Source organism: Talpa europaea (genome assembly GCF_964194135.1).
Source record: "Talpa europaea genome assembly, chromosome: 6".
Taxonomy (NCBI): Eukaryota; Metazoa; Chordata; class Mammalia; order Eulipotyphla; family Talpidae; genus Talpa; species Talpa europaea.
Genome location: NC_140072.1, coordinates 86,941,494 through 86,969,031, shown reverse-complemented (window position 1 = coordinate 86,969,031; position 27,538 = coordinate 86,941,494). Strand labels below are relative to the sequence as shown.

The window sequence follows — 27,538 nt, the reverse complement described above, 5'->3', positions numbered from 1 at the left end:
GCTTTCTCCCTTTTTTCCTTTGTGAGCCTGGCTAGGGGTTTGTCTATTTTATTGATTTTTTCAAAGAACCAGCTCTTGGTTTCATTGATCTTTTGGATTGTTTTTTTAGTTTCAATTTCATTTATTTCTGCTTTGGTTTTTATTATTTCTTTTCTTCTACTGGTTTTGGGGTTTTTTTGTTGTTCTTTTTCTAGATCTTTGAGCTTCGAGATTAGGTTGTTTCTTTGCGTTCTTTCTTGTTTCTTGATGTGAGCTTCTATTGCTATATATTTTCCTCTTATTACTGCTTTTGCTGCATCCCATACATTTAGGATATTGGTGTCCTCCTTGTCGTTCAATTCAAAAAATTTTTTAATTTCTTCTTTGATCTCCTCATTAGTCCAATGGTCTTCCAGTAGTGTGGTTTTTAGTCTCCATGAGGTAGGAAAGTTCCTTGCCTTCTTTTTATGGTTTATTTCTAGTTTGATGCCTTCATGGTCAGAAAAGATGGTTGATATGATTTCAATCTTGGTGTATCTGTTGATGTTTGTCTTGTGCCCCAGTATGTGATTGATCCTGGAGAATGATCCGTGTGCGCTTGAGAAAAATGTGTACTCCGTTTTTTTGGGGTTTAGTGTTCTATAGATGTCTGTTAAGCCCAATTGCTCTAGGTCCTTATTTAGAGCTTTGGTTTCTTTACTTATTTTTTGTCTTGTTGATCTATCCATTGTTGATAGTCGTGTGTTGAAGTCTCCCACTACGTATGTGTTTTCTCTGATGTCTGTTTTCAGAGAGGACAACAGTTGTCTGATATATTTTGGTGCTCCTTCGTTTGGTGAGTATATGTTAATGAGTGTTATTTCTTCTTGAAGTATTGTCCCCTTGATCATAATGTAGTGACCATTGGGGTCTCTTTTTATCTTTTTGAGTTTGAAATCTGTTTTATCTGATATAAGTATAGCTGTTCCTGCTTTCTTTTTTGGTCCATTTGCTTGTAGGATTGTTTTCCATCCTTTAACTTTGAGCCTATTTTTATCTTTTGTAGCTAAATGTGTTTCCTGGAGACAGCAAAAGGTTGGGTTTTGTTTCTTAATCCAGGCTGCAACTCTGTGTCTTTTTATTGAAGAGTTTAGTCCATTTACATTTAGAGTTAATATTGATATGTTAACATCTGTATTGGCCATTGTGTTTGTCTTTCCTTTGATTTTATTTATTTATTCTTTTAATAACTTTTTTTTTTTGGCCTTCTTTCATTATTATTCGTCCCTCTGAGGTTCTGGCTTTAGGACTCCTTGTAGTATTTTTTGGAGTGGGGGTTTAGTTGCAATGAAATTCCGGAGTTTCTGTTTGTCTGGGAAGGTCCATATTCTTTCTTCAAAGATGAAGGAGAGCTTTGCGGGATAGAGTATTCTTGGTTGGCATCTGTTTTCTTGGAGTCTGTTGACTATGTCCCTCCACTCTCTCCTTGCCCGTAGTGTTTCTTCGGAGAAGTCTGATGTCAGCCTGATTGGTTTTCCTTTGAATGTTATCTGTTTCTTCCCTCTTGCCAGCTTCATTATTTTTTCCTTGTCCTGGATTCTTGGGAGCTTTACTATTATGTGTCTTGCTGTATTTTTCCTTTCGTCGTGGAAGTTTGGTGTTCTTCTTGCTTCTTGTATATCAATTTTCAGCTCCTTCTTCACATTTGGGAAGTTCTCTTCAATTATCTCTTTGAATATTTTCTCTGTTCCTACATCTCTCTCCTCTCCTTCTGGTATTTCTATAACTCTTATATTTCCTTTCCTCATGGAGTCAGAAAGTTCCCGAAGTCTTTCTTCGTTCTTTTTCCTTCGTACTTCTCTTTCCTTTTCTGTTTTGGTTCTTTTTATTTCTGTGTCTTCAAGATTACTTATTCGTTCTTCCATTTCATCTATTCTGCTTTCATTGCTTTTCCCAGAATTTTTTAGTTCTTCCATTAATTCTTTGATCTCCTGCATTTCTTTTACTTCCCTCTTTAGGGACTCAATTTCTTTCTTCTGACCATTGTTTTCCCTCTCTAGGGACTCAGTTGCATTCTTCTGATCGTTGATTATTTTTCCCTTATCATTGTTTTCCTTTATGACTTCTGTCAGTTTTTTAATCACGGCAATTTTAAATTCTCTTTCTGGAAGGCTCAGAAATTCTTCCAAGTTATTGTCGTTGCAATCTGGGGGCTGGCTTTCTTTTTGTGGTGTGCTTTTTCTCTGGAGAGTTGCTAGGTTGCGTGTGGTTCTTCTCCTCCCTACTGTCTGTTTTCTAATTTGCCGTATGCGTTGGGACACTGTGTTGTTGGGGCTGGCCGGCATCTTGGGTGGGCTTCTCTGTTCCCCTCTGGTTCCTCCAGGAGTCATCTGTCAGTTTCAAGCAGTCTTTACTGGAGAAAGGTCCCTGTTCTAAAATGCCGATGTGGGGACACACTCCCCTGTGCGCCTGGCCTGCCCCGGCGGTGGGTTCCTGCTCCCCTCTGGGCTTGGACTGCAGGCCAGAGGGGGTCTGGCATGGGCGAACTTCCCCCGCTCACCTCTGGCTCCTGAGGAAGCCTTCTGCAGGTAGTCTTTACTGAAGAAATGTCCCTGTTCTAAAATGGTGATGTGGGACACACTCCCTGCGCGTCTGGTCTCAGGCACACTCTTCTGCGCACCTGGTCTGCCCCGGCTGTGGGTGCTCGCTCTCCCTGTGGGCTCAGACTACTTGTTCAGAAGGGGCCCGGTGTGGGCTAACTCCCCAGCTGGCCACTAGCTCCTTCAGGAGCCTCTGCTGACTTCAAGTCGCTAGGTGGCGCCAGAGATCTCTCCTAGAGCCCTTGGGGAGCTGATTTTCCACCCCGTGGGACAGGGAGCAGAGCGGGGATGGTAGGGTACACCTCAACGGCTTTGGGGTGCTGTGTCTGCCTTGTGCCCCACCGTCGTGGGGAACCCACGCCCCTAATTTCGTGCCCCGGGTCTCAGTTCCAAAGCCCTCAGTTCCAGGACGCGGGCTGTAGCCCAGATCAGTGGCACGGGAATGGCGCCTTTTGAATCCCACTCCCCTGCCTGGGCGCCTTGTTCCTGCTCACTCAGGGAGGGCCCCCGCCGTCTCCCCGCAAGCCTAGGTTGCAGGCGCGGGGACCTGGGCAGCTGAGATCCTAGCGCTGCTTTCCGCGGAAGCTTACCGGGAGGCCAGGGCTGTGTGCTGGTGCTGGTCTCCTCCTGAGTGGCGGGGCTCTCTTTAATGGCGCCTGGAGCTCACCTCTGAGGCGGATCCTGCAGGGTTCTCCACAGCTACCGTTCACGGGGTGTGGTGGCTGCAATAGTTCCTTTCCACTCACAGACCCGCTTGCTGCGTCCTTTGTTCTTGTTGGCTGTTTTGGTTTGTTGTTTCCCTCCTCTCTGCCGGTAGGAGAGTGCCGCCTCTGTGGGCGGGGGAGGGGAGCAGGGTTCTGCGCTTCCCTCCCTTCTGGTCCTCTTTTATGGCAACTTTCTTCTTCGGGCAGTTTGCTGGAGTCGTCTGTTTATCTTCCGTGTCCCAGTTCTCACTGGGACCTGCCGCTTTTCCTCCCTATTAACTTTTTTTAATGGGAGATCTTACTTGCAGCGTCTCCTCGCCGCCATGTTGCTCCGCCCACTCCCAATAAAAATTTCAATCACATTCTTTAAAGAAATGGAACAAATATTGATGAAATCCATATGGAGTGACAAAAAATCTCAAATAGCCAAAGCAATCGAGTAGAAAAAGGAAGTATGGAGATCTTATACTTCTGAACTTCAAACTATACTACAAAGCCATAATAATTAAAACAAAATGGTACTGGCAACAAAACAGATATACAGGCCAGTGGAACCAAGTTGAAACCCAGGCATAGAGCCACACATGTATGGACAACTAGTTTATGACAAAGGAGCAAAGAATATGTGCTGGAACAAAACGGACAGTCTCTTCAGTAAGTGGTGCTGGGAAAGTTGGACTGCTGCATGTGAAAGAATGAAAGGAGATTAGTACCTCACACCATATATTCCTTTGTTAACAAAAGGGAAGAAGGAAAGAGGATTTGGGCTCCAAGGGTTGATCCAGTATGGGGAAGTGATTAGGAAATACATATGAAAGTGAATGGAAGATAAAGTTGTATTTACAGACTCATATTAGTGCTGTTCTTGATATCCAGTGTTAAGTTGTTCTCATTTTAACAGAGAGGTGGAGAATTTATTCCATGGTCACAAAGGTAAATTTCTGCCCTGTTTTAAGGCTGATAAGGGAAGACAGTGAACACTTCCTGTAATGGTGATTCTTAATTTCTTTTAGTTTAAGATAATCCTTTGTATGTATATGGGGGGCATATTTTGATCCCCCTCAAAATGAATAAATATTTGACTATCTTTATAGATTGTTATTTGCTGTCACTTAATTTTTAAACAGTAAAAACAATTTGGTGATACACACACACATACACACACAAAGCATTGAGAAACTGAATTCAGTAAATATGTATTGTATTAGCTGGTATGTTCATATAATATAAAAATGCAAACCTCATTTCTAGTAAAAATTTGTTTTTATATTGATTTCTATACATAGTTTAAATTATAGGGCAAGGAAAACTGAAGTTGAAAATTATTGTATGAACTGCATTCTGATATTAACACTCCTAAGAGTTTCTAGAAAATAACTATGGGAACTGAGTTTAAGTATATATTTTCATTTCAGCAATTTTTCACTTTAGACTAGATGATATGTTACTTAGGTTTAATCATTCACAGTTATGGTATTACATTTAAAGATAAAGACAATTACTTATTTCTATCAATGTATGAATTATTTCTGTATTTTCAATAAAGCAAAACCACTTTCTTTGTGATATATTTACTGTAGGTGCTGCTCATAGATTGGTCAGTAATAGAAATATTGGTCCTTATCTTTAGGGAGTCTATTACTCTATTGTTTATATATAACCCTTAGAACTGAGAGTTACACCTCCACACCCAAATATATTTCTCCTCTGATTATAAAAGATTTCCTTTCAGAAAAACTATAAAAGGGGCCTTCCCTGGTGGCGCAGTGGTTGAGCACTGGGTTGTGAAGCCGCCCGCAGCCTCTGCAGCAGTGGTTTGATCCCTGGCCTCTGGGCGAGGGTCCCACATGGCGCGCAGACCTCTCCAGCCGCGCCCACTGCTCCCCTCAGCAGTGTACTTCGTCAGTCTGCCTGTTCTGCTCCCCGGCTCTGGCTCTGGTGAATTCTCTCCCCCTCCCGCACTTCTGACTGTACCCAGTGCTTTTATAAATAAATAAATAAATCTTAAAAAAAGAAAAAGAAAAAACCATAAAACCTATAAAACTATAAAAACTATAAAAAACTATAAACAAAATATAAAACCAGAAATATGTAAAGATAAAAATATATAAAGATAAAAAAGGTTTATAAGCCCCCATGTCAGGTGTACTTTGAGTAACATTTTGTTTTATTTCCTCTTTTTTTAATATATATTTAGTAGCTTAGACTGAACATATTAAAATTATTTATATGGTGTTTTGTTTTTAATTTTTTACTGTCTTTTGCTGTACAAGGGTTGTGTATATTATTCTTCTTGTCCCATGAGAAACTTTATGGATTAATTTACAGATTTACATTATTTCTGTTTTTTAAATGAATGTTAATTTATACTTTCATTCATAATGAAAGTGATGATGAGCATTTTTCGTGTGTCTATTGCCCTTCTGGAGACCCATTTTCATTATTTGTGTGTAAGATCTGCTGCCTATACTAACTTTTTTTTTATTGTTAAATTTTGTGTAGCTTGTATGTTATCCCTTTTCAGTTTGTAGAGTATGAATATTTTCTCCCATTCAACAGGATGTTCTTTTAATCTACTTATATTTTCTTTTATTGTATAAAAGCCTTTTAATTTGAGGTAACTTCCTTTTTGTAGATGTTCAAGCCATAAAGTATCCAAATACCTCTTCATATTGAATCTTGAAACAAATTGCCAGTATTTTCTTTTATATGTTTAATTGTTGCAAATCTTATGTCTAAGTCTTTAATACATTTAGCATTTATTTTTGTGAATGGAGTTAGAAATGATTCAGCTTCATTCATTTCAGTGACTGTCTAGTTTTTTTTTTTTTAAAAACATATGCACAGTATATGTTTTATTAGTACCACTTGTATTCTTTTTTCCCACTGTGTGGTTGTGGATTCTTTATCTTGAATTAAGTGTTAATATATTCTACATAAATTTATATCTGGAATTTCTACTCTGTTCCAGTGGTCCTTGTGTCTGTTTTTTTTTTTTTTTTTAGCCCAGTGTTTTTTTCTGCATCTATTGATATTGTTATATGACTTTTATCATTTTGTTGTTGTTGATGTGATGAATTAGTTGATTAATTTTAAGATGTAGAACCGTCCTCTGTCCCTAGAATAAATCCCACTTGGTCATGGTATATGATCCTTTTAATACATTGTTGGATTTGGTTTGCTAATAAGATTTTGTTCAGGATTTTTGCATCTATGTTAGGGAAATTAATCTGCAGTTTTTTTGTCATTGTTGTTTGGTGGGCCTTTTTTTTTTGATGGTGTCTTTTTCTGGTGTTTGTGTCAGGATGATGTTGTCCTCATAATATGTGTTTTCAAGTCTTCATCTTTCTCAATTTTTGGAAGAGTTTGAAAGTTAGGTATTAGCTTATTAACTTTGCAGGTTTGGTGGACCTTACTAGTGAAACCATCTGGTCCTGTACTTTTGTGTCTTAGGAGAATTTTGGTTACTGTTTCAGTTTCCATGCTTATAATTGGCCTGTTCAGATTTTCTATTCCTGATACAGTCTGAAATGGTTGTATATCTCTAAAGATTTGTCTGTCTCTCCTAGGTTATTCAACTTTCACTAGCATAAATAGGTTCATACTTATCTCTTAAGACCCTGTGAATTTTTGAAATGTTTGTTGTAACTTCTTTTTTGTTTCTGATTCTATTTAATATTTGAGGCTTCCCCATTTTTTCTTTGTGAGCTTAGCTCGGGGTTTCTTGATTTTATGTTTTCAAAGAACCAGCTTTAGGTTTCATTACCGTTTTGTACTGCCTTGTTTTTCTTTTTATTTCATTTCTGTTGTGATTTTTTTCACACTTTTAGGTTTCATTACCATTTTGTACTGCCTTGTTTTTCTTTTTATTTCATTTCTGTTGTGATTTTTTTCACACTTTATTGGTATTTCCCTGACCATCTAGTCAGTGTTGCTTCTCCTATTCATTTTGTTTGTATATGAAATGCTGCTTATGGCAGGTCTAGTTTTTACTTGAGTTATTTATTATTGAGGAATATACACACATAGTTATCAATTATTGGGCGATTTATAGGTAAGGTTATGTGCGCATTTATATGTGCATAAAACAGTATTTTTACTGTGCATATATATTTTTAGTTATTATGTAGTTTGTGATCAGTCTTTTTATGATGACTAAAAATTCTGTATTTTAATATAACTACATTTACCAATCTTTGCTTTTAAATTTATAAGGGTTTTCTACTTATTCAGAGACCTTTGTTTTCCTTTTTTGTTTCTGAAATATATTATTTTAATTATGTTAATTTTTAAGCCAGTCTTAGTCCACACCCTAATGGTAAGGAATATTGGCAGATGTGGAAAAAGAGGACCATTCCACTATTGCTTCCCACCCAGATTATTTGTCCAGAGATCTTGACCCACACCAGGTGTCAAAATCTATTAGTGAGGAATGGAAAAGAAGGGATAAATCTGCTGGCACCCATCAATCTGCTTGTTGAAATTTTTTTTTCTTTTTACAAAATACAACAAAACCAAACATCCCATTATACCCCCTAATCCTTGCACCCAACACTGACACTCTTCCATGTTTATTCAGACATTTTTTGTTAACCTCAGTCAGATATCAATGTCCACGATTTAGTTTTATTTTGTTTTGCTCATTGATCCACTTTATTTCCTTATATTGCACCTATAGGTTAATGCTTCCAATATTTATTTTTATTGTTCTATTTTTGCTTCTCATAATCATCTTGAGTTCCTTTCATTTTGCTATAAATGACAAAATTTAATTTTTCCTTATAGCTGAATAATAATCCACAGCTTTTATAAATAATGCCACAATAAGTATTGTGGTGTATATAACTCTTCTAATTGACGATTTCTTCTTTTTCAGGTAGATACCTAGAATAGGGGCTGCTTAATCTTATAGTACCTCTATTTTCAGTTTTGTGAGGCAATTCATATAATTCTTCAAAACGGCTGCTCCAGTTTACATTCCTACTAACAGTGTATAAGAATTCCTCTTTCTTCACACCCTCTCCAGCACTTATTAGCAATTCTTTTGATTTAAGCCATTCTCATAGTTGTGAGATCATATCTTATTGAAATTTTGATTTACACTTCCATAATATGAAATGATGGTTAACATTTTTTCATATGTCTGTTGTCATCTGTATATATTCTTTGGAAACGTGTCTTTTAGACCTTCTGCTTTTTAATTAGATTGTTGTTGTTAAATTGGATGAATTCTTTATATACCTTGGCTATTAACCCATTATCAGATGTATAATATACAAATATCTTCTTCCACTCAGTGGTTTCTTTTTAATTTGCCAATATTTTCTTTAGCTGTGCAAAAATATTTTAATTTGTTGTTGTCCCAATTGTTTATTTTTACTTTCATTTTCCTTGTCATTGGGTTGCGTAATGAAATTTGATATCAAGAAATATATCGCCTATATTTTCTTTTATATATTTTCTATGTGTTTTGGTCTTATATCTAAGGTCCATGTTGAATTTAATTTTGAGTATGTATTAGAGAGTGATTGTTTAATTTTTTTCTGTGACTGGATTATCACATTATTTGGGAAATGGTATGATCCATTGTATAGTGATGGTTCCATTGTCATAAATTAGATACTGATATACGTGTGCATTTATTTCTGGGCTTTTAATTCTGTTCCATTGACCTATTATTGTCTCTTTTTATTCCAATATCATACTCTTTTAATTGTTGTTGCTTTAAAATTTAGTTTAAAATCAGGTAACATCATGCTTCAAATTTCTTTTTTTCCAATATTATTTTAGCTACTTGAGATCTTTTGTAGTTTCCTATAAATTGCTGTAATTTTTTTTTTCTACTTCATTTACCTTTTACATTTCAGTGGTAAAATTCTATGGGCAACAAATTTTCTTTTGTCTGCAAAGGTATTATTTGGTTTATATTTATCAAATGGATTAGGGTTTTCATTGTTAGGCTGGGAATTAGAATTTAAAAGCATAATATGGTTTGGCAACTAACACTTTTATTTTTACTTCTTTTTACTGTGAGTGAGCAACCTGGTTTACTTTCATATGTTATAATCATATAAAGAATTATAAAAATAATTATATTTGAATGAACATTTTAAATATATTTTAAGAAGACACTTATTGTATGATAGTCACTTCCTGTGTTTTTGCCCTTCCCTAGAGTTTTTAATGGACTGTATTTGTAGCAACATTTGTTATACTCTTGGGTATAGTTATTTCTATACCACAGAAAGATTGCCAGTAAGAATTACTTGTAGAGAAGACTAGTATAAAAAAAAATAGGAAACTAACAAAAATTTTCTATTTGTCTTCCCTTAGTTTGTCAGCTGGGTTTAGAATCATTAACTCTTCTTATGTTCATGTCCAAAGTATAATGTCTTTTCCTGTTGTTTATAAACATGTCTAAAAGCCTTTTATTGTGCATGTGAATATTTAACAGCAAAGTCTGAAGGTTAGATTACTTGTAGAAGTGCATATTTATATATTAGGGATGTTTGCTAGGCATTGATATATTCTTAATTCTTTATGCTAGAAACAGGATACTGATTCTTAAACTAGCATTGAGAACTTGTGCAGGTTACTTAATATTATGCTAACTTCAATTTTCTTTTTATAACTACTCATCTCAGAGTTATGAAAATTAAATGAGGCTATATAAATAAATTTCTCAGTACATAATAAACATTTACAAATTTGTGGTTCTTAATTATATGTTTCCACTTTTTTATTTCCTTGTAAAATTATATGCAGATACAGCTTTATCTTGAACAGCCATTCTTTAGATAATAATTTAAGAGTTATAATTTGCACTGCATTGGCAATTTGATTATCTTATAGTAAAAGATATCTGAAAATAGAAAAGTAAGATAGAATGGAGGAAGATGATAATCAAGGCATAATTATGTGGCTACTGTTTTGATCATTAATTTTTCCCTGTATATGGAGCATACTTTCTTGTTTCTTTGCATGCCTTTTAATTTTTTTATTGAAAAGTAAAAATTTTGAATATTAAAATGTAGTAACTATAGCAGGCATACTTTTTTTCCCTTTTGTGTTTATTGTTGCTATGTGGGTTACTATTGTTCACTTAGAAACTTTTCTAAAGTATATTTGTAAGATTTGTATTCTTAGTCATGTGTGTCTGGTGAAGTTTGTATTATGTTAGTGAGGTGGTCAGCTAATGTTTTGACAGTTACCTTAAATTCCTGGAGCCAAGGAAAAGGAAAAAGAAGAAAAAGAAAAAAAACAACAACAAAATTTTACCTATCTTTGCAGATTTGCTGTATTGGGATACCCCTACAAGAGTTCCTTTGCTGTTTGCAACTTTACCTTAGCTTTTATTTTCTCTTTGTGTGGAGCAGAAAGGCCAGTTACTAGTGAGAATTTAGGTTCTTTTCATTTCTTTTCTAAATGTGCAATATACCTTGGGCATGCATTTGGTTGATTCCTCGTATACAGCTTTGCTTTTTAAGACATTATAGCCACACATCTTTTCTCCTGCTTCCTTCCCAGGCTTTCAGGTCTGTTTGTTGTTTGTGGCAAGTTTTGTTTCTTGCTCCAGGACACTGCAGTGAATAATCCAGCCTTAATGGGCCTTCCTGGTGGCTCAAGGGGTTAAGTCTCAGGACTATGAAGTTATCCACAGCACAAGTTCCATCCCAGGCCAGGGAGCTGACCCACATGGTGCAGCAGACCTCTCCGGTCTTGCCCGCTGCTCCCCTCAGAAGTGTATTTCAGTACATCTGCCTATTCTGCTCCCCACTCTTATCTCTGGTGAATCCTCTCACCCCCCAATCCCCCTGTACCTCTGGCCTACACCTCAGCTCTTGTATGTATAAAATAAATAAATCTTTAAAAAAAATAAAAAATAAATGCTTTCAGCAAGTATACGAGGGGATGTTTCCAGTTAAACAAATTCCCAGTTAAACAGATTGTTATGGCTGTCCTTGAAGGAGCTACTAGATAGCAGGAAATCTGCATTCAAATTCTTTGAAGATCGGTCCCTACAGTTTTCTGGAACTAGCAACTTTCACCATGATTGTAGTGGTGATGCTCAGGTGTCTGAGCAGTATGGGTGATGGGAAACTGTAGATCTGTCAGTGCTTTTTAACACAAAACAGTAGCTTCTTTGTTTACCAAGTCTTCTCCTTGCTGTGTGTTTTTTACTTGCTCCAAAATTCGTCAGAAGTCTCCTGAATTTTACATATTTTCCAAGTCATAATAAATGAAAGCGTAAAGCAACTACGAAAGCAAAGCAACCGAGAAGTATAAACAGGCATGAGAAACATCTTATAGGGCCTCATATTGAAATAATATGAGGTGATACTTATATGGTGATAAGATCAATTCATTGTTAAAGGAGGAAAAAGCAGACTACAGTAGAAAGTCAGGCTAATAACTTGACAACTGACCTTGAATTAGTGAAGTCTCTCCGGGCCTCCAGTCTTGCCATCTTCCTATATCCTGTGTTAAATATTAATTAATTTATATGGACTTGGTGTAGTGTGTTTATCTTTTAGAGATAGTGAGTACCTAGATAGAAGTCCTTCCCCTTACATAGCTTGTTGTAATTTGGGAGATAAAAAGAAATCTAACATCTTTGTTGTTATTTAATGATTACTATGCTATGGATTGGTTGTAACAGGAATTCAGAGAATGGCCATCCTTGTGGACCCTGGGAAGACATTCTAGACTAAGTGGTATCTAAACAGATATTTGGAAGCTTAACAGAAGTTAACAAATTTAAGAGCTGGAAGAGAACCCTATGACATGCACAGGGTGTTACATGTATATGAAGAGTTTAGGATGATAGAGAGATGACCCCACAGGCATGTTCCATGGGAAATAGAGGAATCTAATGCTGGGGTGTTAAATTGGAAATTTTTGTTTTTTAAGACTTATTTATTTATTTGTTTGTTTGTTTATTTGTACAAGCACTGGGTACAGTCAGAAGTGCGGGAGGGTGAGAGAATTCACCAGAGCCAGAACAGGGAGCAGAGCAGGCAGAAGGACCGAAGTACACTGCTGAGGGGAGCAGCGGGCAGCAGGAGAGGTCTGCGCGCCATGTGGGACCCTCCTCCGGTGGCTGGGGAGCACTGGGGATTGAACTGGCGCCGCAGAGGCTGCTGGCAGCTTCGCAACCCAGCGCTCAACCGCTGCGCCACCGGGAAGGCCCTAAATTGGAACATTATCAGCATTGTTATATAGTTTAGAATTTTTTCCAGAAGAATACATTTTAAAGAAATTGACTGAATTATCCCACAGGATCCTAACTATTGATAATGATCTAAGATCTCAAGGTAAAATTATGTAAAAACTCTATACTGATCAAAATGAACAAAAGATACTTAAATTGCTAGTAATTATAAATCTTAATACCCTGAGAAGACAATATATTTCTAAGTCAACATTTTAAATTCCAAATTTTATGTAAATATATTTTAAAAGCTCAATTATTATATTTATTTGATATAAATTCACTATGACTGATTCTTGAGTAGTAAGCACTATTGGGGGCCACTTTTCTCTCAGTAGCATTATGTTTTAAAATTTGAGGGAATAGATCTGGAGAAAAAAATTCCCCTAATTGTATAACTAGAGCACCATAATGATACATTTGGACTTTTTGTTGGAAGTGTCAATTGATTTATGAATCTTCCAGTTGTTTCTGCTTTATGACAATTTCTTTGTTTTTAAAATGTTTCCTTTTTAGTATTAATTGCTTATTTTCCTGTAATTGAGTCTTTAAAATCTGCTACCATTTGGCTGAAATAACTTTAAATAAATTGGTTGTTTTATGATTTGCTGTTTTCAGATGTTTCATTTCTTACCCATGGGAATCATTTGTTTTTCTTCATTTTACCCCTTATAATGTTCATAATAAAACACTGATTTCTTCATAGAACTACTATGAAACACCCCATCTCCAAGTCCACACTTCTGACTGCAGAGAAAAGTATTTAAATTGCATTTTCTAGTTTAGATTAGAATTCTGAATGTGTTACCTAATTAAGTGTGACTTTGGTCATGTTGCTGAACCTCATTTAATTTCTGTTTCCTTCTATGAAGACAATTTTGCCTTTCCTCAGAGGAATGATAGAGATCGTTTAAGTAATAAAAGCCAACTATTTTACTCTTTATATATTTTAATTGATAAATATTGAATAGCTCATTATAATTGGAGAATAAAATTTCCCCTAATCTTGGAATGATCATTTTGTTCGTAGTTGTCTTCATTAACACTAATGTATTAAAAATTATAATAAAGGTTAGCGAGATCATTGAAAACATAAGATCACTTTACATCTACAATAAATATTTTTATAATTGCTGGCAATGTACTCTTGTAATTAAATTATTTATAGAAAGGTGCTTTTTTTAAATTAGTGAGAGAACCTTTGGCTTTACATGAAAGAGCATGATTGTTAGAATTATTACATATTTCTCCGTCTTCTCTATCCGGAGACTAGCCCCAGCTATTCTTATTTTCTTACATCTCTTGTCAGACTGGTAATATAACCAGAGAAAAAGCCAGAAAGAGCATATTATTATGTCTTTTAATTCCTACTTAAAAAAACTCTGTTATTTATATATATTTAATGGTACTTGGTTACACCAGACCCACTGAAAAACAGAAGACTCATTCAAGAGATTAATCTAAAAGAATTCTTAAATGTTTCTTATTACACAGGTTTATTCAGATATAAGCTTAAACCTCAGTATATGCTTCTATTAATCCAATTACCAGGTCTCCACAATAAGTGGAAGTGTGGATTATATGATCCACAATAATGTAGCCTTTGCTGGAAAGATAAACCTTAAGTTGACTGTATCATGGTACTTCAGAGGTCATCAGATAACTGAATTATTTAACATAAATCTGGAGTTACAAGATAAGGAATAATAGCTAATCTTCAATGAATGCCTACTATATGATCAACTATTCTTAGGTGCCTATAACCCATTACTTCATCTAATCTTTGTAATAACCCTATCAGATGGGAACTTTGTTCCCATATTGTAAATGATGTAACTGAGATTTAGAGAGGTAACATTATCAAGAACCAACTGTGAATGCCTGGTCCAGCTAAAATCTGAATCTGTGAAGTCTGGATTCTGAACCAATCTCTAAATATTCTTGTAATAAATTTTGTGAATAAAGCAGAAATAATACAAGCCTTGAAGTTGTTTCATACACAGAAGTAAAACTAGACTTTAAGAAGAGAGAATATGTATGCCAATAAAAGGTCAGAAGGGCTGCTTTCTTACAAAGTTGAAAATGGGAGTTGTTATATATACACATATATAGAAAATAAAATATTTTGAAAAATGAGGTACATATTTCAAAATTCTCAACTCGTAGATGCTAAAAATATTTTTAAATGAGATTTGTTGCTCTTACACAGTAATAAAAATACACATTTACTGGGTTTAATTCCTGGTCCTTTACCTACTAATTTTTTTTCTATCTTTTGTTAGTTACTTATGTCTTTGATTCTTTTTTGGAAAAAGAAGAGAACAGTTTTGGGCCTCCCCTGGTGGCGCAGGCGGTTGAGTGCGGCGCTGTGGAGCTGTCCGCAGCCTCTGCAGTGCCAGTTCAATCCCGGCCGCCTCGCGAGAGTCCCGCACAGTGTGGCAGACCTCTCCTGTCTCACCCACTGCTCCCCTCAGCAGTGTGTTTCATCAGTCTGCCTGTTCTGTTCCCCGCTCTATCTCTGGTGAATCCTCTCACCCTCCTGTGAATCTGCCCTATACTCCAGTTCTTGTATAAATAAATAAATCTTTAAAAAAAAAAAAAGAGAACAGTTTCTCATAAGTTGTTGTGAGAATGAAATTATTTGATACATGTAAAGCATTAAGAATAGTATTAAAGATAAGGGTAAGTGGTAGTATTGTTACCGTTACTGTTTGTCCCCATATTTATGAAAACCTTTTATTCATTAAAAAAAATCCAGTTATTGAATCTAGCTTCTAGCTCTATCTGTCCTTGTTCTTATTTTTTTTCCTTTTCACTCTGTTTTGCAATTGTTTATAATTTATGGCTTCTCTTATGTAACTTTTAAGCTCACTGCTATCTTTTGGAATAAAGTAGAATATATATGTTCGTGTATATCTGTTACTGGAATTTAGCACTATTAGTGCTTGGGTTTTTTCTTGTCCAAACATATAGACTTCGTTTCTAGAACAGTGAGTTCTACTCTTTAATAAATAAAATTTATGAATGAATGACAGAGTCCGTCAGGTATTTTGTGTATAGCTATTATTTTCTTCCTGAATCTTCCATTTTCTAAGTAAAATGATACCCAGTTTGTCATTTAGAAATGATGCCTAAAACTACAGCAATTCATGTGTGATTTGATCACTGGAAGATAAGTATCATTTATTTTACTTTTGATTGTGCCTGTCACTATACTAAAAAGTATTATTTCGGTAGGATAGTAATTACTTTTTACTCTTTTGGCATAATGCCACAAGTTAAATGTGTGGCCACTGAATCAGCTTTTTTTTTCAACAATTCATGTGTTTTTGGAAAGTATTACAAGATAGTAGATATTTCACCTTTTAACATTGATTCTGGCACTTCAACATGTATTGTAAGTTGGCTAGTATAAGTTTCATTTTTTTTTTATCCTCTATTCCTGGAGGTTAGCCTCAGCTATTCTTTTCCTGTTACATCTCTTTTATTTGTCAGACTAGTAATAGCACAAGAGAAAAAGAATAGTCTTAAAAGCTATCCTTAGTGAATCACTGCTTTTCTAGTGATTATCACTTTTAAGAGCCAAACCCTTTTTTGGATCTCCCTGGTGGCTAGGGGTTAAGTCTCAGCACTATCAAGGTATCCCTGGCCATTGCACCATGAGAGTTTGATCCCAGCCAGGGGAGCTGACCTACTTGGCGCACACAGTAGACCTCTCCTGTCTTGCCTGCTGCTCCCCTCAGCAGTGCATTTCAGTAGATCTGGCTGTTCTGCTCCCCACTCTATCTCTGGTGAATCCTCGCACCCCCACTACATCTCTGGCTGATACCCCAGTTCTTATATGCATAAATGAATAAAAATAACTCTTCAAATAAAAAAAGAACCAAACCCCTTTTAATAGGACTTCATCTTGAGTATCAACCAGTTATAATATGCTTTATTTTGTTCTTTCATATAGTTTAGAAAATGCATATTTCATTGAAATATTTAGATTTTTCTTTCCTAGTATTTCATTCTTATAATATTTCACTTACCTGTAGCTTTTAAATTTTTATTATTTAAATTAGTTTTAGGCAAGAAAGAAGATTTCATATTTTGTAGAGTAGGTATGCTTTCTTGTGGTATGCTTTCTTGTTTGTTGAATGCTTGGTATTACTTTATTGTTATATGTAACCTCATTGTCTATTTCTTTATTTTCAGCTGGTTGGTGGAGAATTTGACTTGGAGATGAACTTTATTATCCAGGATGCTGAGAGTATAACATGCATGACAGAGCTTTTGGAGCACTGTGATGTGACATGTCAAGCAGAAATATGGAGCATGTTTACAGCCATTCTACGAAAAAGTGTTCGGAATTTACAGACTAGCACAGAAGTTGGGCTAATTGAACAAGTATTGCTGAAAATGAGTGCTGTAGATGACATGATAGCAGGTATGAAGTTATTTGACAGGAAAGTACAATTTTAATGTTTATAAAGATTCATATACTTTATATTCTATAGTTAATACAGGTTTGTTGAAGCAACCTTGACTTAAATAGGAAAATAGAAATGTATGGATTAGCCTTTTACATAAAGGGAAAAACCTGAAGAATGGAAGAAGACTTACTAGTAAAAATAATTACTAAATTTGCTTTTGTATATTTTAGAAAATCTCAGTAATGTAGAATAAGAATTATGAAAATTATCAGAATAATAAATGGTTCCTTCATATGTAGCATCTAATTAAAGTTTTACATAATTAAAACAAACATAATAATACATATTATAATTCAGTGTAGTGAGCACTTTACCAAATTCTCTGAGCTACAAGCTCTTTATTCTGGCATGTGTGGGACTATGCCAGGAGGTACAAAAAGACTTTGGATAAGCCTGTTGTATTTTTTGTAAGTATCTATTATACGTTGGTATCTTTCCAGAATATTAAACAGACATATTTGTGGTAGTACATAAACAAAATATTAATGTTTCTACTTGTGTTATTTCAAATAATAACTTTTAAATTTATGACACTTCATCATCAATCCTTTAGCTCTCTTCAAATCCATTCTTCTCTATGATTAGATTTATTTATGTAGAAATGTTTTGAAAAATGGTTCCAGAGTAACAGTTATTCCCAGAAATTAAGTTTATTTGATTCATTTAAGCCATAAATCTCTATCATGCTTCTTCTGGGTTTTCTTAGTTTTAAAATTACTAATATGACTCCTTTCAGTATGATACCATCTCCTTAAAAGTACTTCAGATGCTAGAAAATTCTTTCTGAAACTTTGACATATATTTAAAAATTTAATATTATTAGAATAAAACAGTAAATGAAGTAATGTTATGAAAAATTGGTTAAGGATGAGTGCTTTTTAAACTTAAGTATTTATTTTTCTTATAGAGTGTATTAAAATCATTTCTAATAGCTTTCAGGGTAATAATATCTATCAGAATGATTTAACATTCCCCATATTCATTACTAATGAATGGTTAACTCACTGAAAAATGAAAATCAAATTTAAAGCAGCTTTTTAATAAAGCTATGGTACTTTTCTGTAAATTCTAGCATTGTTTAATGGGACTTTTTTTTGTATAAACTTGTATGTACACATGTTGTATAGCACATAATGTGATCTTTAAATCTTTACATCTGGATTTAAATCCTTAAATTTTTTTTTATACATAAAATCACTGACACTTATAGAGTTCCTTTTAGAAAATGAACCATAATTACATATATAGTATTTACTGGTACATAAATTCATGATCAGTACCACAGTACATGTTTGCTAATACCACAGAAGTTCATATCTTCACATTCTCTATTATATAAAGCTTCTTGTTTCTTTTCCACATTTTCTCAATAATAATAATACTGATAACTAAAAACTTACACTTTTTATTATTTTCAGTATTGAGTATTGTTATTATTTTCTGCATTGAATAAATGTCAAAAATATATTTCTACTTCACTTTTCAGTACAGAAATTAAAGTTTAAATAACATACTAAAAAGCACCAGTAACCACCAAAACACTACTGAGTTTTCACTCTGATGTTTTGTAGCATGTTATGGTCAAAGAAGTGCTTTTCATTTACTAATGTGAAAGTTTCATTTGAATGTGGTTAAATATCAATAATAAATTGATAAAATACTTTTATAGTCTTAGTATTTTTCTTTTAAAATTCTGTATATAAGACTAAAATTCCAACTACTTATCTGTGACATCAAGTAATATAGAACAATTTATTTCACCTTATCCTAACCTTTTGTATTAATTTATAATACATTGTTTAGAGTATACATTTGTATTAGAAACACACATATAATATGTATAACATTTTAATTCTTGGGAGAAAAAAACTGAGAAAATTAAATATAAATATTTAGGTGTCTAATTTCTTTCAAAGAACATTTTGATAGAAATACTACTTACATGTCTGGAGATGAGAAAATAATCAGGAACAAGATATTAAATGTATAATTTTTCTTACTATTTGGTGAGCTGGTGTGTCTCTTTTATCTACATAAATATGTTACTATGTATCACTTGTAATGCATTTATATGTTACTTCCACTTAGAGACTATTAGGTAAGAGTAAGGGCTTTAGAGGCATACTGCATAGCTCTGAATCCTGACTCTTACCAGACTTTGTTCTTGGGCAATGTGGATTAATTGTGATTATCTGTGCTTCACTTTCCTTATTTTTAGAAGGGCATGATAATATTACCTCATAAGCTTGTTATGAAGATTTGTGACGTAAATAATGTAAATTACTTGGAGTAATGCCAGACAAGGAAAAAGTGCTCAAAATTGTAGTTAATGGGTTCAGGGAAATTTCAATATGTTTTATTTGCACTAGATAATTCTGAAAATATGGTTAGCTCTCAACTTTTTCATTTGAAAATAGTCAATTTACAATGTTAAATCATTGCACTTTTGCATATTTTACCTCCCTTTCCCTGCATACAGCAGATTTTTGTGTGTAAATATGAATCTTGTATCATAAAATATACTTTACATATTTACTTAATTTGAATTGTAAATCTAATGGGGAAAATCCTACAGATTAAATATACATTTTTTTGTTATCTGAGGACTTACAAGTTGCTAACTTGAATGACTATTCATAGGACATTTAGGAATACTAGATTAATATATGGAGAGAAATGACAATTGATAACATTTGGTCTTTCAAAAAGTGTATTACCTTAACTGATGGCAGCTCATGACTAGAGTTCAGAATAACTTTATTTTCCTTTGAAGATCTTCTAGTTGATATGTTGGGGGTTCTTGCCAGCTACAGCATCACTGTGAAGGAGTTGAAGCTTTTGTTCAGCATGCTTCGAGGAGAAAGTGGAATCTGGGTAAGTTGTGGTCAGAGGGAAACAGTATTCAATATCAGTATGTTAAAACTTAATGTTTAACAATTTGTCTCTAGATAGCTGTAAACTTGAACTTGTTTTGGAAATTGTCCTCCTTAAAGAATTTAGTAAATTATTTAAAATTAATTTTCTTTCTACTTGGAAGACAGTCCAGTGGTTAACATGATGTTAGATATTATTGTTAAATTTGTATAATGACATTTCTTTATTTTCTTGTTTCCTTAGCCAAGACATGCAGTAAAGTTATTGTCAGTTCTTAATCAAATGCCACAAAGACATGGTCCAGATACTTTTTTCAATTTTCCTGGTTGTAGTGCTGCGGTAAGTTTTAAATACATGTGTTTATTTTTATTTATTTCATTTTAAGTCAATTTTTTGAGGTATAATTTACATACTATTAAGTTTATTAGTTTAAAAAGTATATTTTCATAAGTTTTGATGGTCTTATAACCACCACTACAATTAATATTTATAACAATTACATCACTCCCCCAAATTCCCTTGTGCCTGTTTGAAACCAGTCCCCTCTCGCTACTCCCTGTCACTTGCAACCTCTGATTTATTTTATGTTCATGTATTTTTGCCTTTTCTAGAATTTCATATAATTAAAATCATACATGAAAAGATGACTTAACATCTTTTTTTCTTAGACTTCTTTCACTTACAATAATGCTTTTGAGATTATTCATGCTTTAGCTTATCAATATATTTTTTTATTCTGAGAAAAGCTATGCTGCATTTTATGACTGCTACAGTTAATTTACATATTTACTATTTGATGTACACTGGATTTTCATTTTCTGACTTTTATAAATAAAATTGCTATAAACATCTGAACATAGGTATTTTACCAGGCGTGTTTTCTTATCTCTGGAGTAAATACGTAATAGTGAGATTACTGGGTTTTATGGTGTATGTTTCATTTCCTGAGATCAGGTTAAATTACTTTCCATAATGGAAAATTTTGCATTCCCATTAGCAATGTATGAGAATCCCAACTGATCTCTATTCTGGAATTGTATGTCTTTTTAATTTGAGGCATTTGAATAGTTATGTAATTGTACCTCATTATACTTTTAATTTTATAGTGCCATTATTACTGCTGATATTAAGCATTTTATTCATGTGCTTAGTGGCCATCCTTATATCTTTGTGATGTTTTGAGTTCAAATCTATTTTTTGTTATATATTTGGAATATAAATTGTCAGACATGCATTTGTCAAATATTTTTTACCAAGCTGAGCCTAGCATTTTCATTTTCTTAACAGTATTTTGTAATGTAGGAAATAATTCAATTATGATGAAATGCAATTAAAAATTTTTTTCCTTTATGGCATGTACTATTGAAATTTAAGAAATAAGCTTAAAACAATTTCACAACAGTTTTTATTTCTTAGGCTTTTATTTTGAAAGTTCTTTTGCTTAAGAATTTACTTTTAGGTCTTTAGTCCCTTTCGTATAAAATTTTAAGGTTTGGCTATAAGAGGAGTTTGGAGGTTTAAGTTTTTTGATTTTACAGGTGACTGTCCAATAATTTTATAAACATTTGTTGAAAAAACTGTGTTTTTATTGGCACCTTTCTTGAAAATTGGCCATGTTGCATGAATCTATTTCTGAACTTTTTATTATGTTCTTTTGCCCTATATTTTTATCCTTATGTAATTAGAGCAGCTTTTGTTACTATAACTGTACAGTAGTTTCTAGAAATCAAGAAATATAAATATTTCAACTTTGTTCTTCATTTCAAAAATGGTTTTGATTATTCTGGATTTTTGCATTCTATATACATTACGGGAAAGTATGTCAAATTTCATTTAAAAAAAGGTGTTGTGGTTTTGATTTTGTTGTGTTAATCTGTTATAGAACAAACTTGGAATGTCTCAGTTACGTTATTAACAATAGATGTATTCCAGTTCATGAACATATTGTACCAGTCTATTTATTTATTTATTTAATGTGTGTGTTTTGTAGTTTTCAGCAAACAAGCCCTAAGAATATGTTTTGTTTAATTTATCCATAAGTATTCTGTATTGTTTTTTGCTGGCATATAGAAATGCTACTGCTGTTTTTCATATATTGACTTTATATCTTATACTCTTATATTTTTATTTTTTTATTTATATCTTTTACATTATTGTGTATTCCATGTAAAATTCCCACCACCAATTTACCCATGAACCTTCACCATAGTCCCTTGTGCTCTTCTCTCCCCTGTTTTGATCCCTTTTCCTCCCCCACTCTTGCAGAATGTCTAATTTATGGTTTCCTGCTAATTTTGATGTTTTTATTATTGTTGTCATTATTTTTTTGTGATACCTTATTTGGTTCCCCTGTATTCCTCCTATAAGTGAAACCAATTGATGTTTTCCTTTTTCCTTCTGGCTTATTTCACTGAGCATGATTCCTTCTAGCTCCATCCATGTTGCTGTGAATGGCATACATTTATCTTTTTTGATTGCTGAATATTATTCCATTGTGTATATATACCACATGTTCTTGATCCAGTCCTCTATTTTTGGGCATTTGGGTTGTTTCCATATCTTACCTATTGTAAATAGTGCTGCAATAAACATAGGGGTGCAGGTATCTTTTTGAATTAATGTTTTTGTGTCTTTTGGATATATTCCTAGGAGTAGAATTGCTGGATCATATTGAAGCTCCATTTTTAGTAGTTTGAGGGACCTCTACACAGCTTTTCATAGTGGTTGGATCAATATGCATTCCCACCAGCAGTATAGGAGAGTTCCTTTTTCTCCACATTCTCACCAACATTTGTTGTTGCTTGCTTTTTAAATTTCTGTCATTCTCACTGGTGTAAGGTGGTATCTCATTGTGGTTTTGATTTGCATTTCCCTGATTATAGGTGATGTTAAACATTTTTTCATATACCTGTTGGCCATTTGCATTTCCTCTTTAGAGAAGTATCTTTTTTAGCTCTTCTGCTCATTTTTTGACTGGATTGTTTACTTTGTTGAGTCATGTAAGCTCTTTGTAGATTTTTGTGATCAGTCCCTTATCAGGGTGCAAAAATTTTCTCCCAGTCAGTAGGGTGTCTCTTTATTTTGGTTAGTGTCTCTTTTGCTGTACAGAAGCCTTTTAGTTTGATGTACTCCTAGTTGTTTATCTTTTCCTTCACCTTCTTTGCTTTGGGGGATGTGTCTTTAAAGATGTTACTGAGACATATGTTGTGTAGTGTTTTGCCTATATTTTCTTCTATATATTTTATGATTTCAGGTCTTACATTCAGGTCTTTTATCCATTTTGAGTTGTTTTTGTGCATGGTGTGAGGTCGAAGTCTAGCTTCATTCTTTTGCAAGTAGCAGTCCAATTTTCCCAGCATCATTTATTGAATGAAGTGTCCTTGTTCTATTGCATATTCCTTGCTCCTTTGTCAAAGATTAGTGGTCCATAAATATGTGGGTTTATTTTTGGGTTTTGTATTCTATACTATTCCATAAGTTCATGTGTCTTTTTTTTGTTCCAGTGCCATACCATTTTAATTATTATGGTTTTGTAGTATAGTTTGAAATCAGTGTGATACCTCCATTCTCCTTTTTATCAAGAGAGCTTTAGCTATTTGAGGTTTTTGTGGCTCCATGTGAATTTCATCAGTATTTGTTCTATTTCTTTGAAGAATGTCATTGAAATTTTTATCGGAATAGCATTGAATCTGTAATTGCTTTCAGTAGGATGGTCATTTTGATGATGTTAATTCTTCCAGTCCATGAGCAAGGGATGTCTTTCCATTTCTTTGCGTCTTCTGTTTATTTTAACAGTGTCTTATAGTTTTCTTTGTATTTCTTTGTATTTATTTTAACAGTGACTTAGTTTCCTTCACCTCTTTTGTTAGTTTATTCCCAAGTATTTGATTTTTTTGGTTTCAATTATAAAAGGGATGGTTTTCTTAATTTCTTCTTCTTCAGATTGGTTGTTTGCATATAGGAAGGCTACTAATTTGTGTGTGTTGATATTGTATCCTGCTACTTTACTAAACTGGTCTATAAATTTGATTAGTTCTTCTGTGGAGTTTTTAGGATTCTCTGTTTATTATCATAGTGTCTGCAAATATTGATAGTTTTACTTTTTCTTTCCCTATTTGGATTCCTTGTATGTCTTTCTTCTCTTGTCTTATTGCTCTGGCTAGGACTTCCAGTATTATATTGAAAAGCAGTGGTGAGAGTGGGCAATCCTGCCTTGTTCCAGAGCTTAAGGGAAAGTCTTTCAGGTTTTCACCATTGAGGATAATATTAGCTGTAGGCTTGCCATATATGGCTTTTATAATATTAAGGTATGTTCCTTCTATCCCGAGGATTTTGAGGGCCTTCATCATAAACGGATGTTGAACTTTGTCAGATGCTTTCTCAGCATCTATTGATAAGATCATATGGTTTTTATTTTTCTTTCTGTTGATGTGTTGAATCACATTAATTGATTTTCGCATGTTGAACCATATCTGTGTCCCTTGAATAAATCTTGATAAAGTACTTATTTACTAGTCCTAGCAGTTTTTTAGTGATGTCATAGCATTATTTGCAGAGATAATTTTATAAATAAAAGCTATGTTATAATGTCTTACTTATAGTCAGTTTACCTTTTTATATCATACTATTACCATATTGCTCTAGCTTGGATCTCCAGTGCAATGTTGTGTAACAGTAATATTATTGACTTTTTCTAAGTCTTAGGAAAAACAGTATTTCACCATTTAGTATGCATTTAGCATTAGAATTTCAGACATACTCTCTATAAAATTGAGGAATTTTCTATTCCTATTTACTTTTTTAGTCATTAAAATATTGATATCAGTGTTGAATTTTGTCAAATGCTTTGTCTGATTTTATTGAAATGATCATGATGTTTTTCTTTAATCTTTAATGTAGTGAATTACAATTGCTTGTTTAGTCAACATTTGCATTTCTTGATCATTTTTATTAACATTTTCATGTAATGCTGGATTTGGTATGCTAACACCTTGCAAAGAAATTTTCCAATTATTTTCAAGTAATTGGGTATGCATTTTTCTTGTAATATCTTTCACTTTGTTTTGGTGGTAATGTAATTCATCATAAAATGAGTTGAGAAGAATCCCTTTTTGTCTGTTGGAGAGTTTGTGTGGAATTGGCATTACTTATTCTTAAAATGTGCTAAAATTCACTATTTAAGTCATCTAGGACTTTGGGTTTTGTTTGTGGGGAGGTTTTAAATTACAAACTTAATTTATATAACAGATTTATAGTGAGTTTTTCTGTTTGACTTTGAGTGAGGTTTGATAGCTTGTGTCTTTCAGGTAATTTTACCAGTTAATCTAAGTTGTTGAATTTATTGGCATAAAGTAGTTTATCATTTACCCTTGCTATCCTAATATCAATAATATGCCTCCTCTTTCATGCTTGATACTGGATTTTTTTCCCTAATCAATTTATTCATTTTGTTATTCTTTTAAGAAAACTAGCTTTTCAGTCTGCTTGATTTCACCATTGTAACCTACATGGTAGCATTGTAGATAATATGTTTAATTTTTGACTAGAAGAACTGGTTTTGATTTCTGGATCCTCTAGCTCAATGTGGAGAACTAGTACCTTAATGCTTCTGGACTTACTTTCATATAAAATATTAATACTTTATCTTAGAATAGGGTTATTGTGAATCTGTAATGAAATAATATGCCATTTAAATCTACTCTTGTCAAACATAAATTTGTGTTGCTCGTTGGTTATTATTAGTGCTTGCAAGCTCCCATTTCATTTAGCCATTCCTCTAGTGTTATATTTTCCCTTAATATATTGTCATTAATCTTTTTTCTTTAACCGTTTCCATCAGTTGTGAAACAAAAATAGTGAAGGTATGTAGGGGTAGGAAGGGCCAGAGCAGGTTTTCTATGATCCGAGCAGACAGGGTAAGGAGAAGAGAATCCTGGAGCCCTCGGTGGCTTTTCAGGCTTTTATTAGGATTTTACTGGGTACAGGGCAGGCAGGGGTGTAAAAGTCTATACTCTTTCTGGGCTCTCTGGCATTCTCTGGTGGTCTCTGCTCCTGCCTCTCCTTTGCTCTCGTTCTCTCTGCTTCTGCCCTCTGGTCTTACTGGCGTCCCCGTGACACCACCCTTATAAGACCAATCTCTCAGCACAGGTGTACCCACTTACTCATGCCCACACCCTACTCCAGGTGCCCGCCATTAGGCATGCATTCAGGACCGCAAGGATCCATAATCAATCCTAATGGCAGGAGGGCAGAAAAGCCCGATACTTTTTCACTTACCCTACAAGGTAGAAGTCACTTTCCATTTGGAAGTTAATCATTTTTACATATCAGGTTGTTAGAGTAAAATACATATAAAGTGTATGATGTGGTATTTAACGAAGAAAACCCTTTTCACTGTCCCTAAGTGGGTAGAGGTACTCGTAAATGTAGTTTTGTTTCCATACAGATCTTTTCATACATTCTGTAAAACTGCCATTGTTCTGACATCTGTCAGATCTCAGTCTAAGAGGTGAAAAGAGGAACAAAACATTTTGACAGAAAAATAAGGAAGTTGCAGATGTATTTATGGAATTAACAATGTTCAGCTAAAATAGAGTGAAATTGCTTTAATTGTGTTGGTTGCAACTCACCCTGTTTGTAAGTTTGACCAATAAATGCTTGAAATCTGTGAACCTTTCTGTTCAATATGTAATTCATTTTACACACACACAATTTTATTGACATCTCCTTAGGAGTATATGTTTGAGTTGTTTTTTGTTCAATGGCTATTGATGGACTTTCCTTTTCCTCATCGTCTCTCTGCATCACTCATTTTTATTAAGGGTAACTGGGGAAATCCTATACCTCTAAATCATAAACACTGTTGTAATTCAGTGTTACCTCAAAAATTAAAATTAGTATTATGTGCCAATACCTATACAAACACACACACACACACACACACACATATTTCTATATACAGGAGGGAGCTCCAGGAAAGATCTGGAACTTGTACAGCTATTATTTCATTCAAGTTATACAAGCTATGTAAGATAAATGAATTATCATTATTACATAAGTTGAGGAAACTGAAATTCAACAATGTAGTACTGTGCAGGATCATAAAACAGATTCACAATCTTAATCAAAATCAGTGTCATCATAAATGCAATATTTTATTTAACAGTATACTGACTTATTCCCAGGCACGTTACTTCTCCTATTGAACTGCTAAAAAATTTAGCAAGGAGCTGTTTTTAAAATTCCTACCATTACATTGTGACCTAGTTCATGAGTCTGCTTAATTTAGAAATAGTGCACTTTTCTACTCACCAAAATAGTTTACTGAAAGCACCCCATCTGAACATCAGATTCACTTTTGTCTTATATTATGATAGAACAAAGCAGCTTTTGGAGCTAGCTAGACTAGGAACCAGTGAGGAATATAGGATTTGGAGTCCTATGGACTCAATTGACAGAGTGAGGGACATCCAAATCCAGGTACCAAAATATTGTATGAAGAAATATGAAGAATGTATTAAAGCACTTTAAATCTAAAGTCACAGAGGTATTCCATTGGACATGTATTAACCCAATGGGATTAGAAGGAAATAAAAACTATAGGAAAATAGATTTTATCAAAGCAGGCACAAATATTGGAAGCAAATGGGTCTGGGTACCACATCAAGTAGTACTGTAGCAAGTTAGCTTTTGTGCATTGATTCAGGGATGATA

The 27,538-nt window shown here is 33.9% G+C and overlaps 1 protein-coding gene across 3 annotated transcripts in view; it reads left to right on the top strand.

The window, feature by feature from the left end:
* The window catches only part of NBEA (neurobeachin), a gene marked incomplete at both ends in the record, with an annotated part of 593,662 nt that overhangs the window by 63,417 nt on the left and 502,707 nt on the right, over positions 1-27,538 (top strand). For all 3 annotated transcript variants that reach the window (XM_084235096.1, XM_084235095.1, XM_084235094.1), the window contains 3 exons: positions 16,674-16,905; positions 19,725-19,825; positions 20,069-20,164. In XM_084235096.1, the coding sequence (XP_084091222.1) occupies positions 16,674-16,905; positions 19,725-19,825; positions 20,069-20,164 (429 nt within the window). The remainder of the gene's footprint in view (positions 1-16,673; positions 16,906-19,724; positions 19,826-20,068; positions 20,165-27,538) is intronic.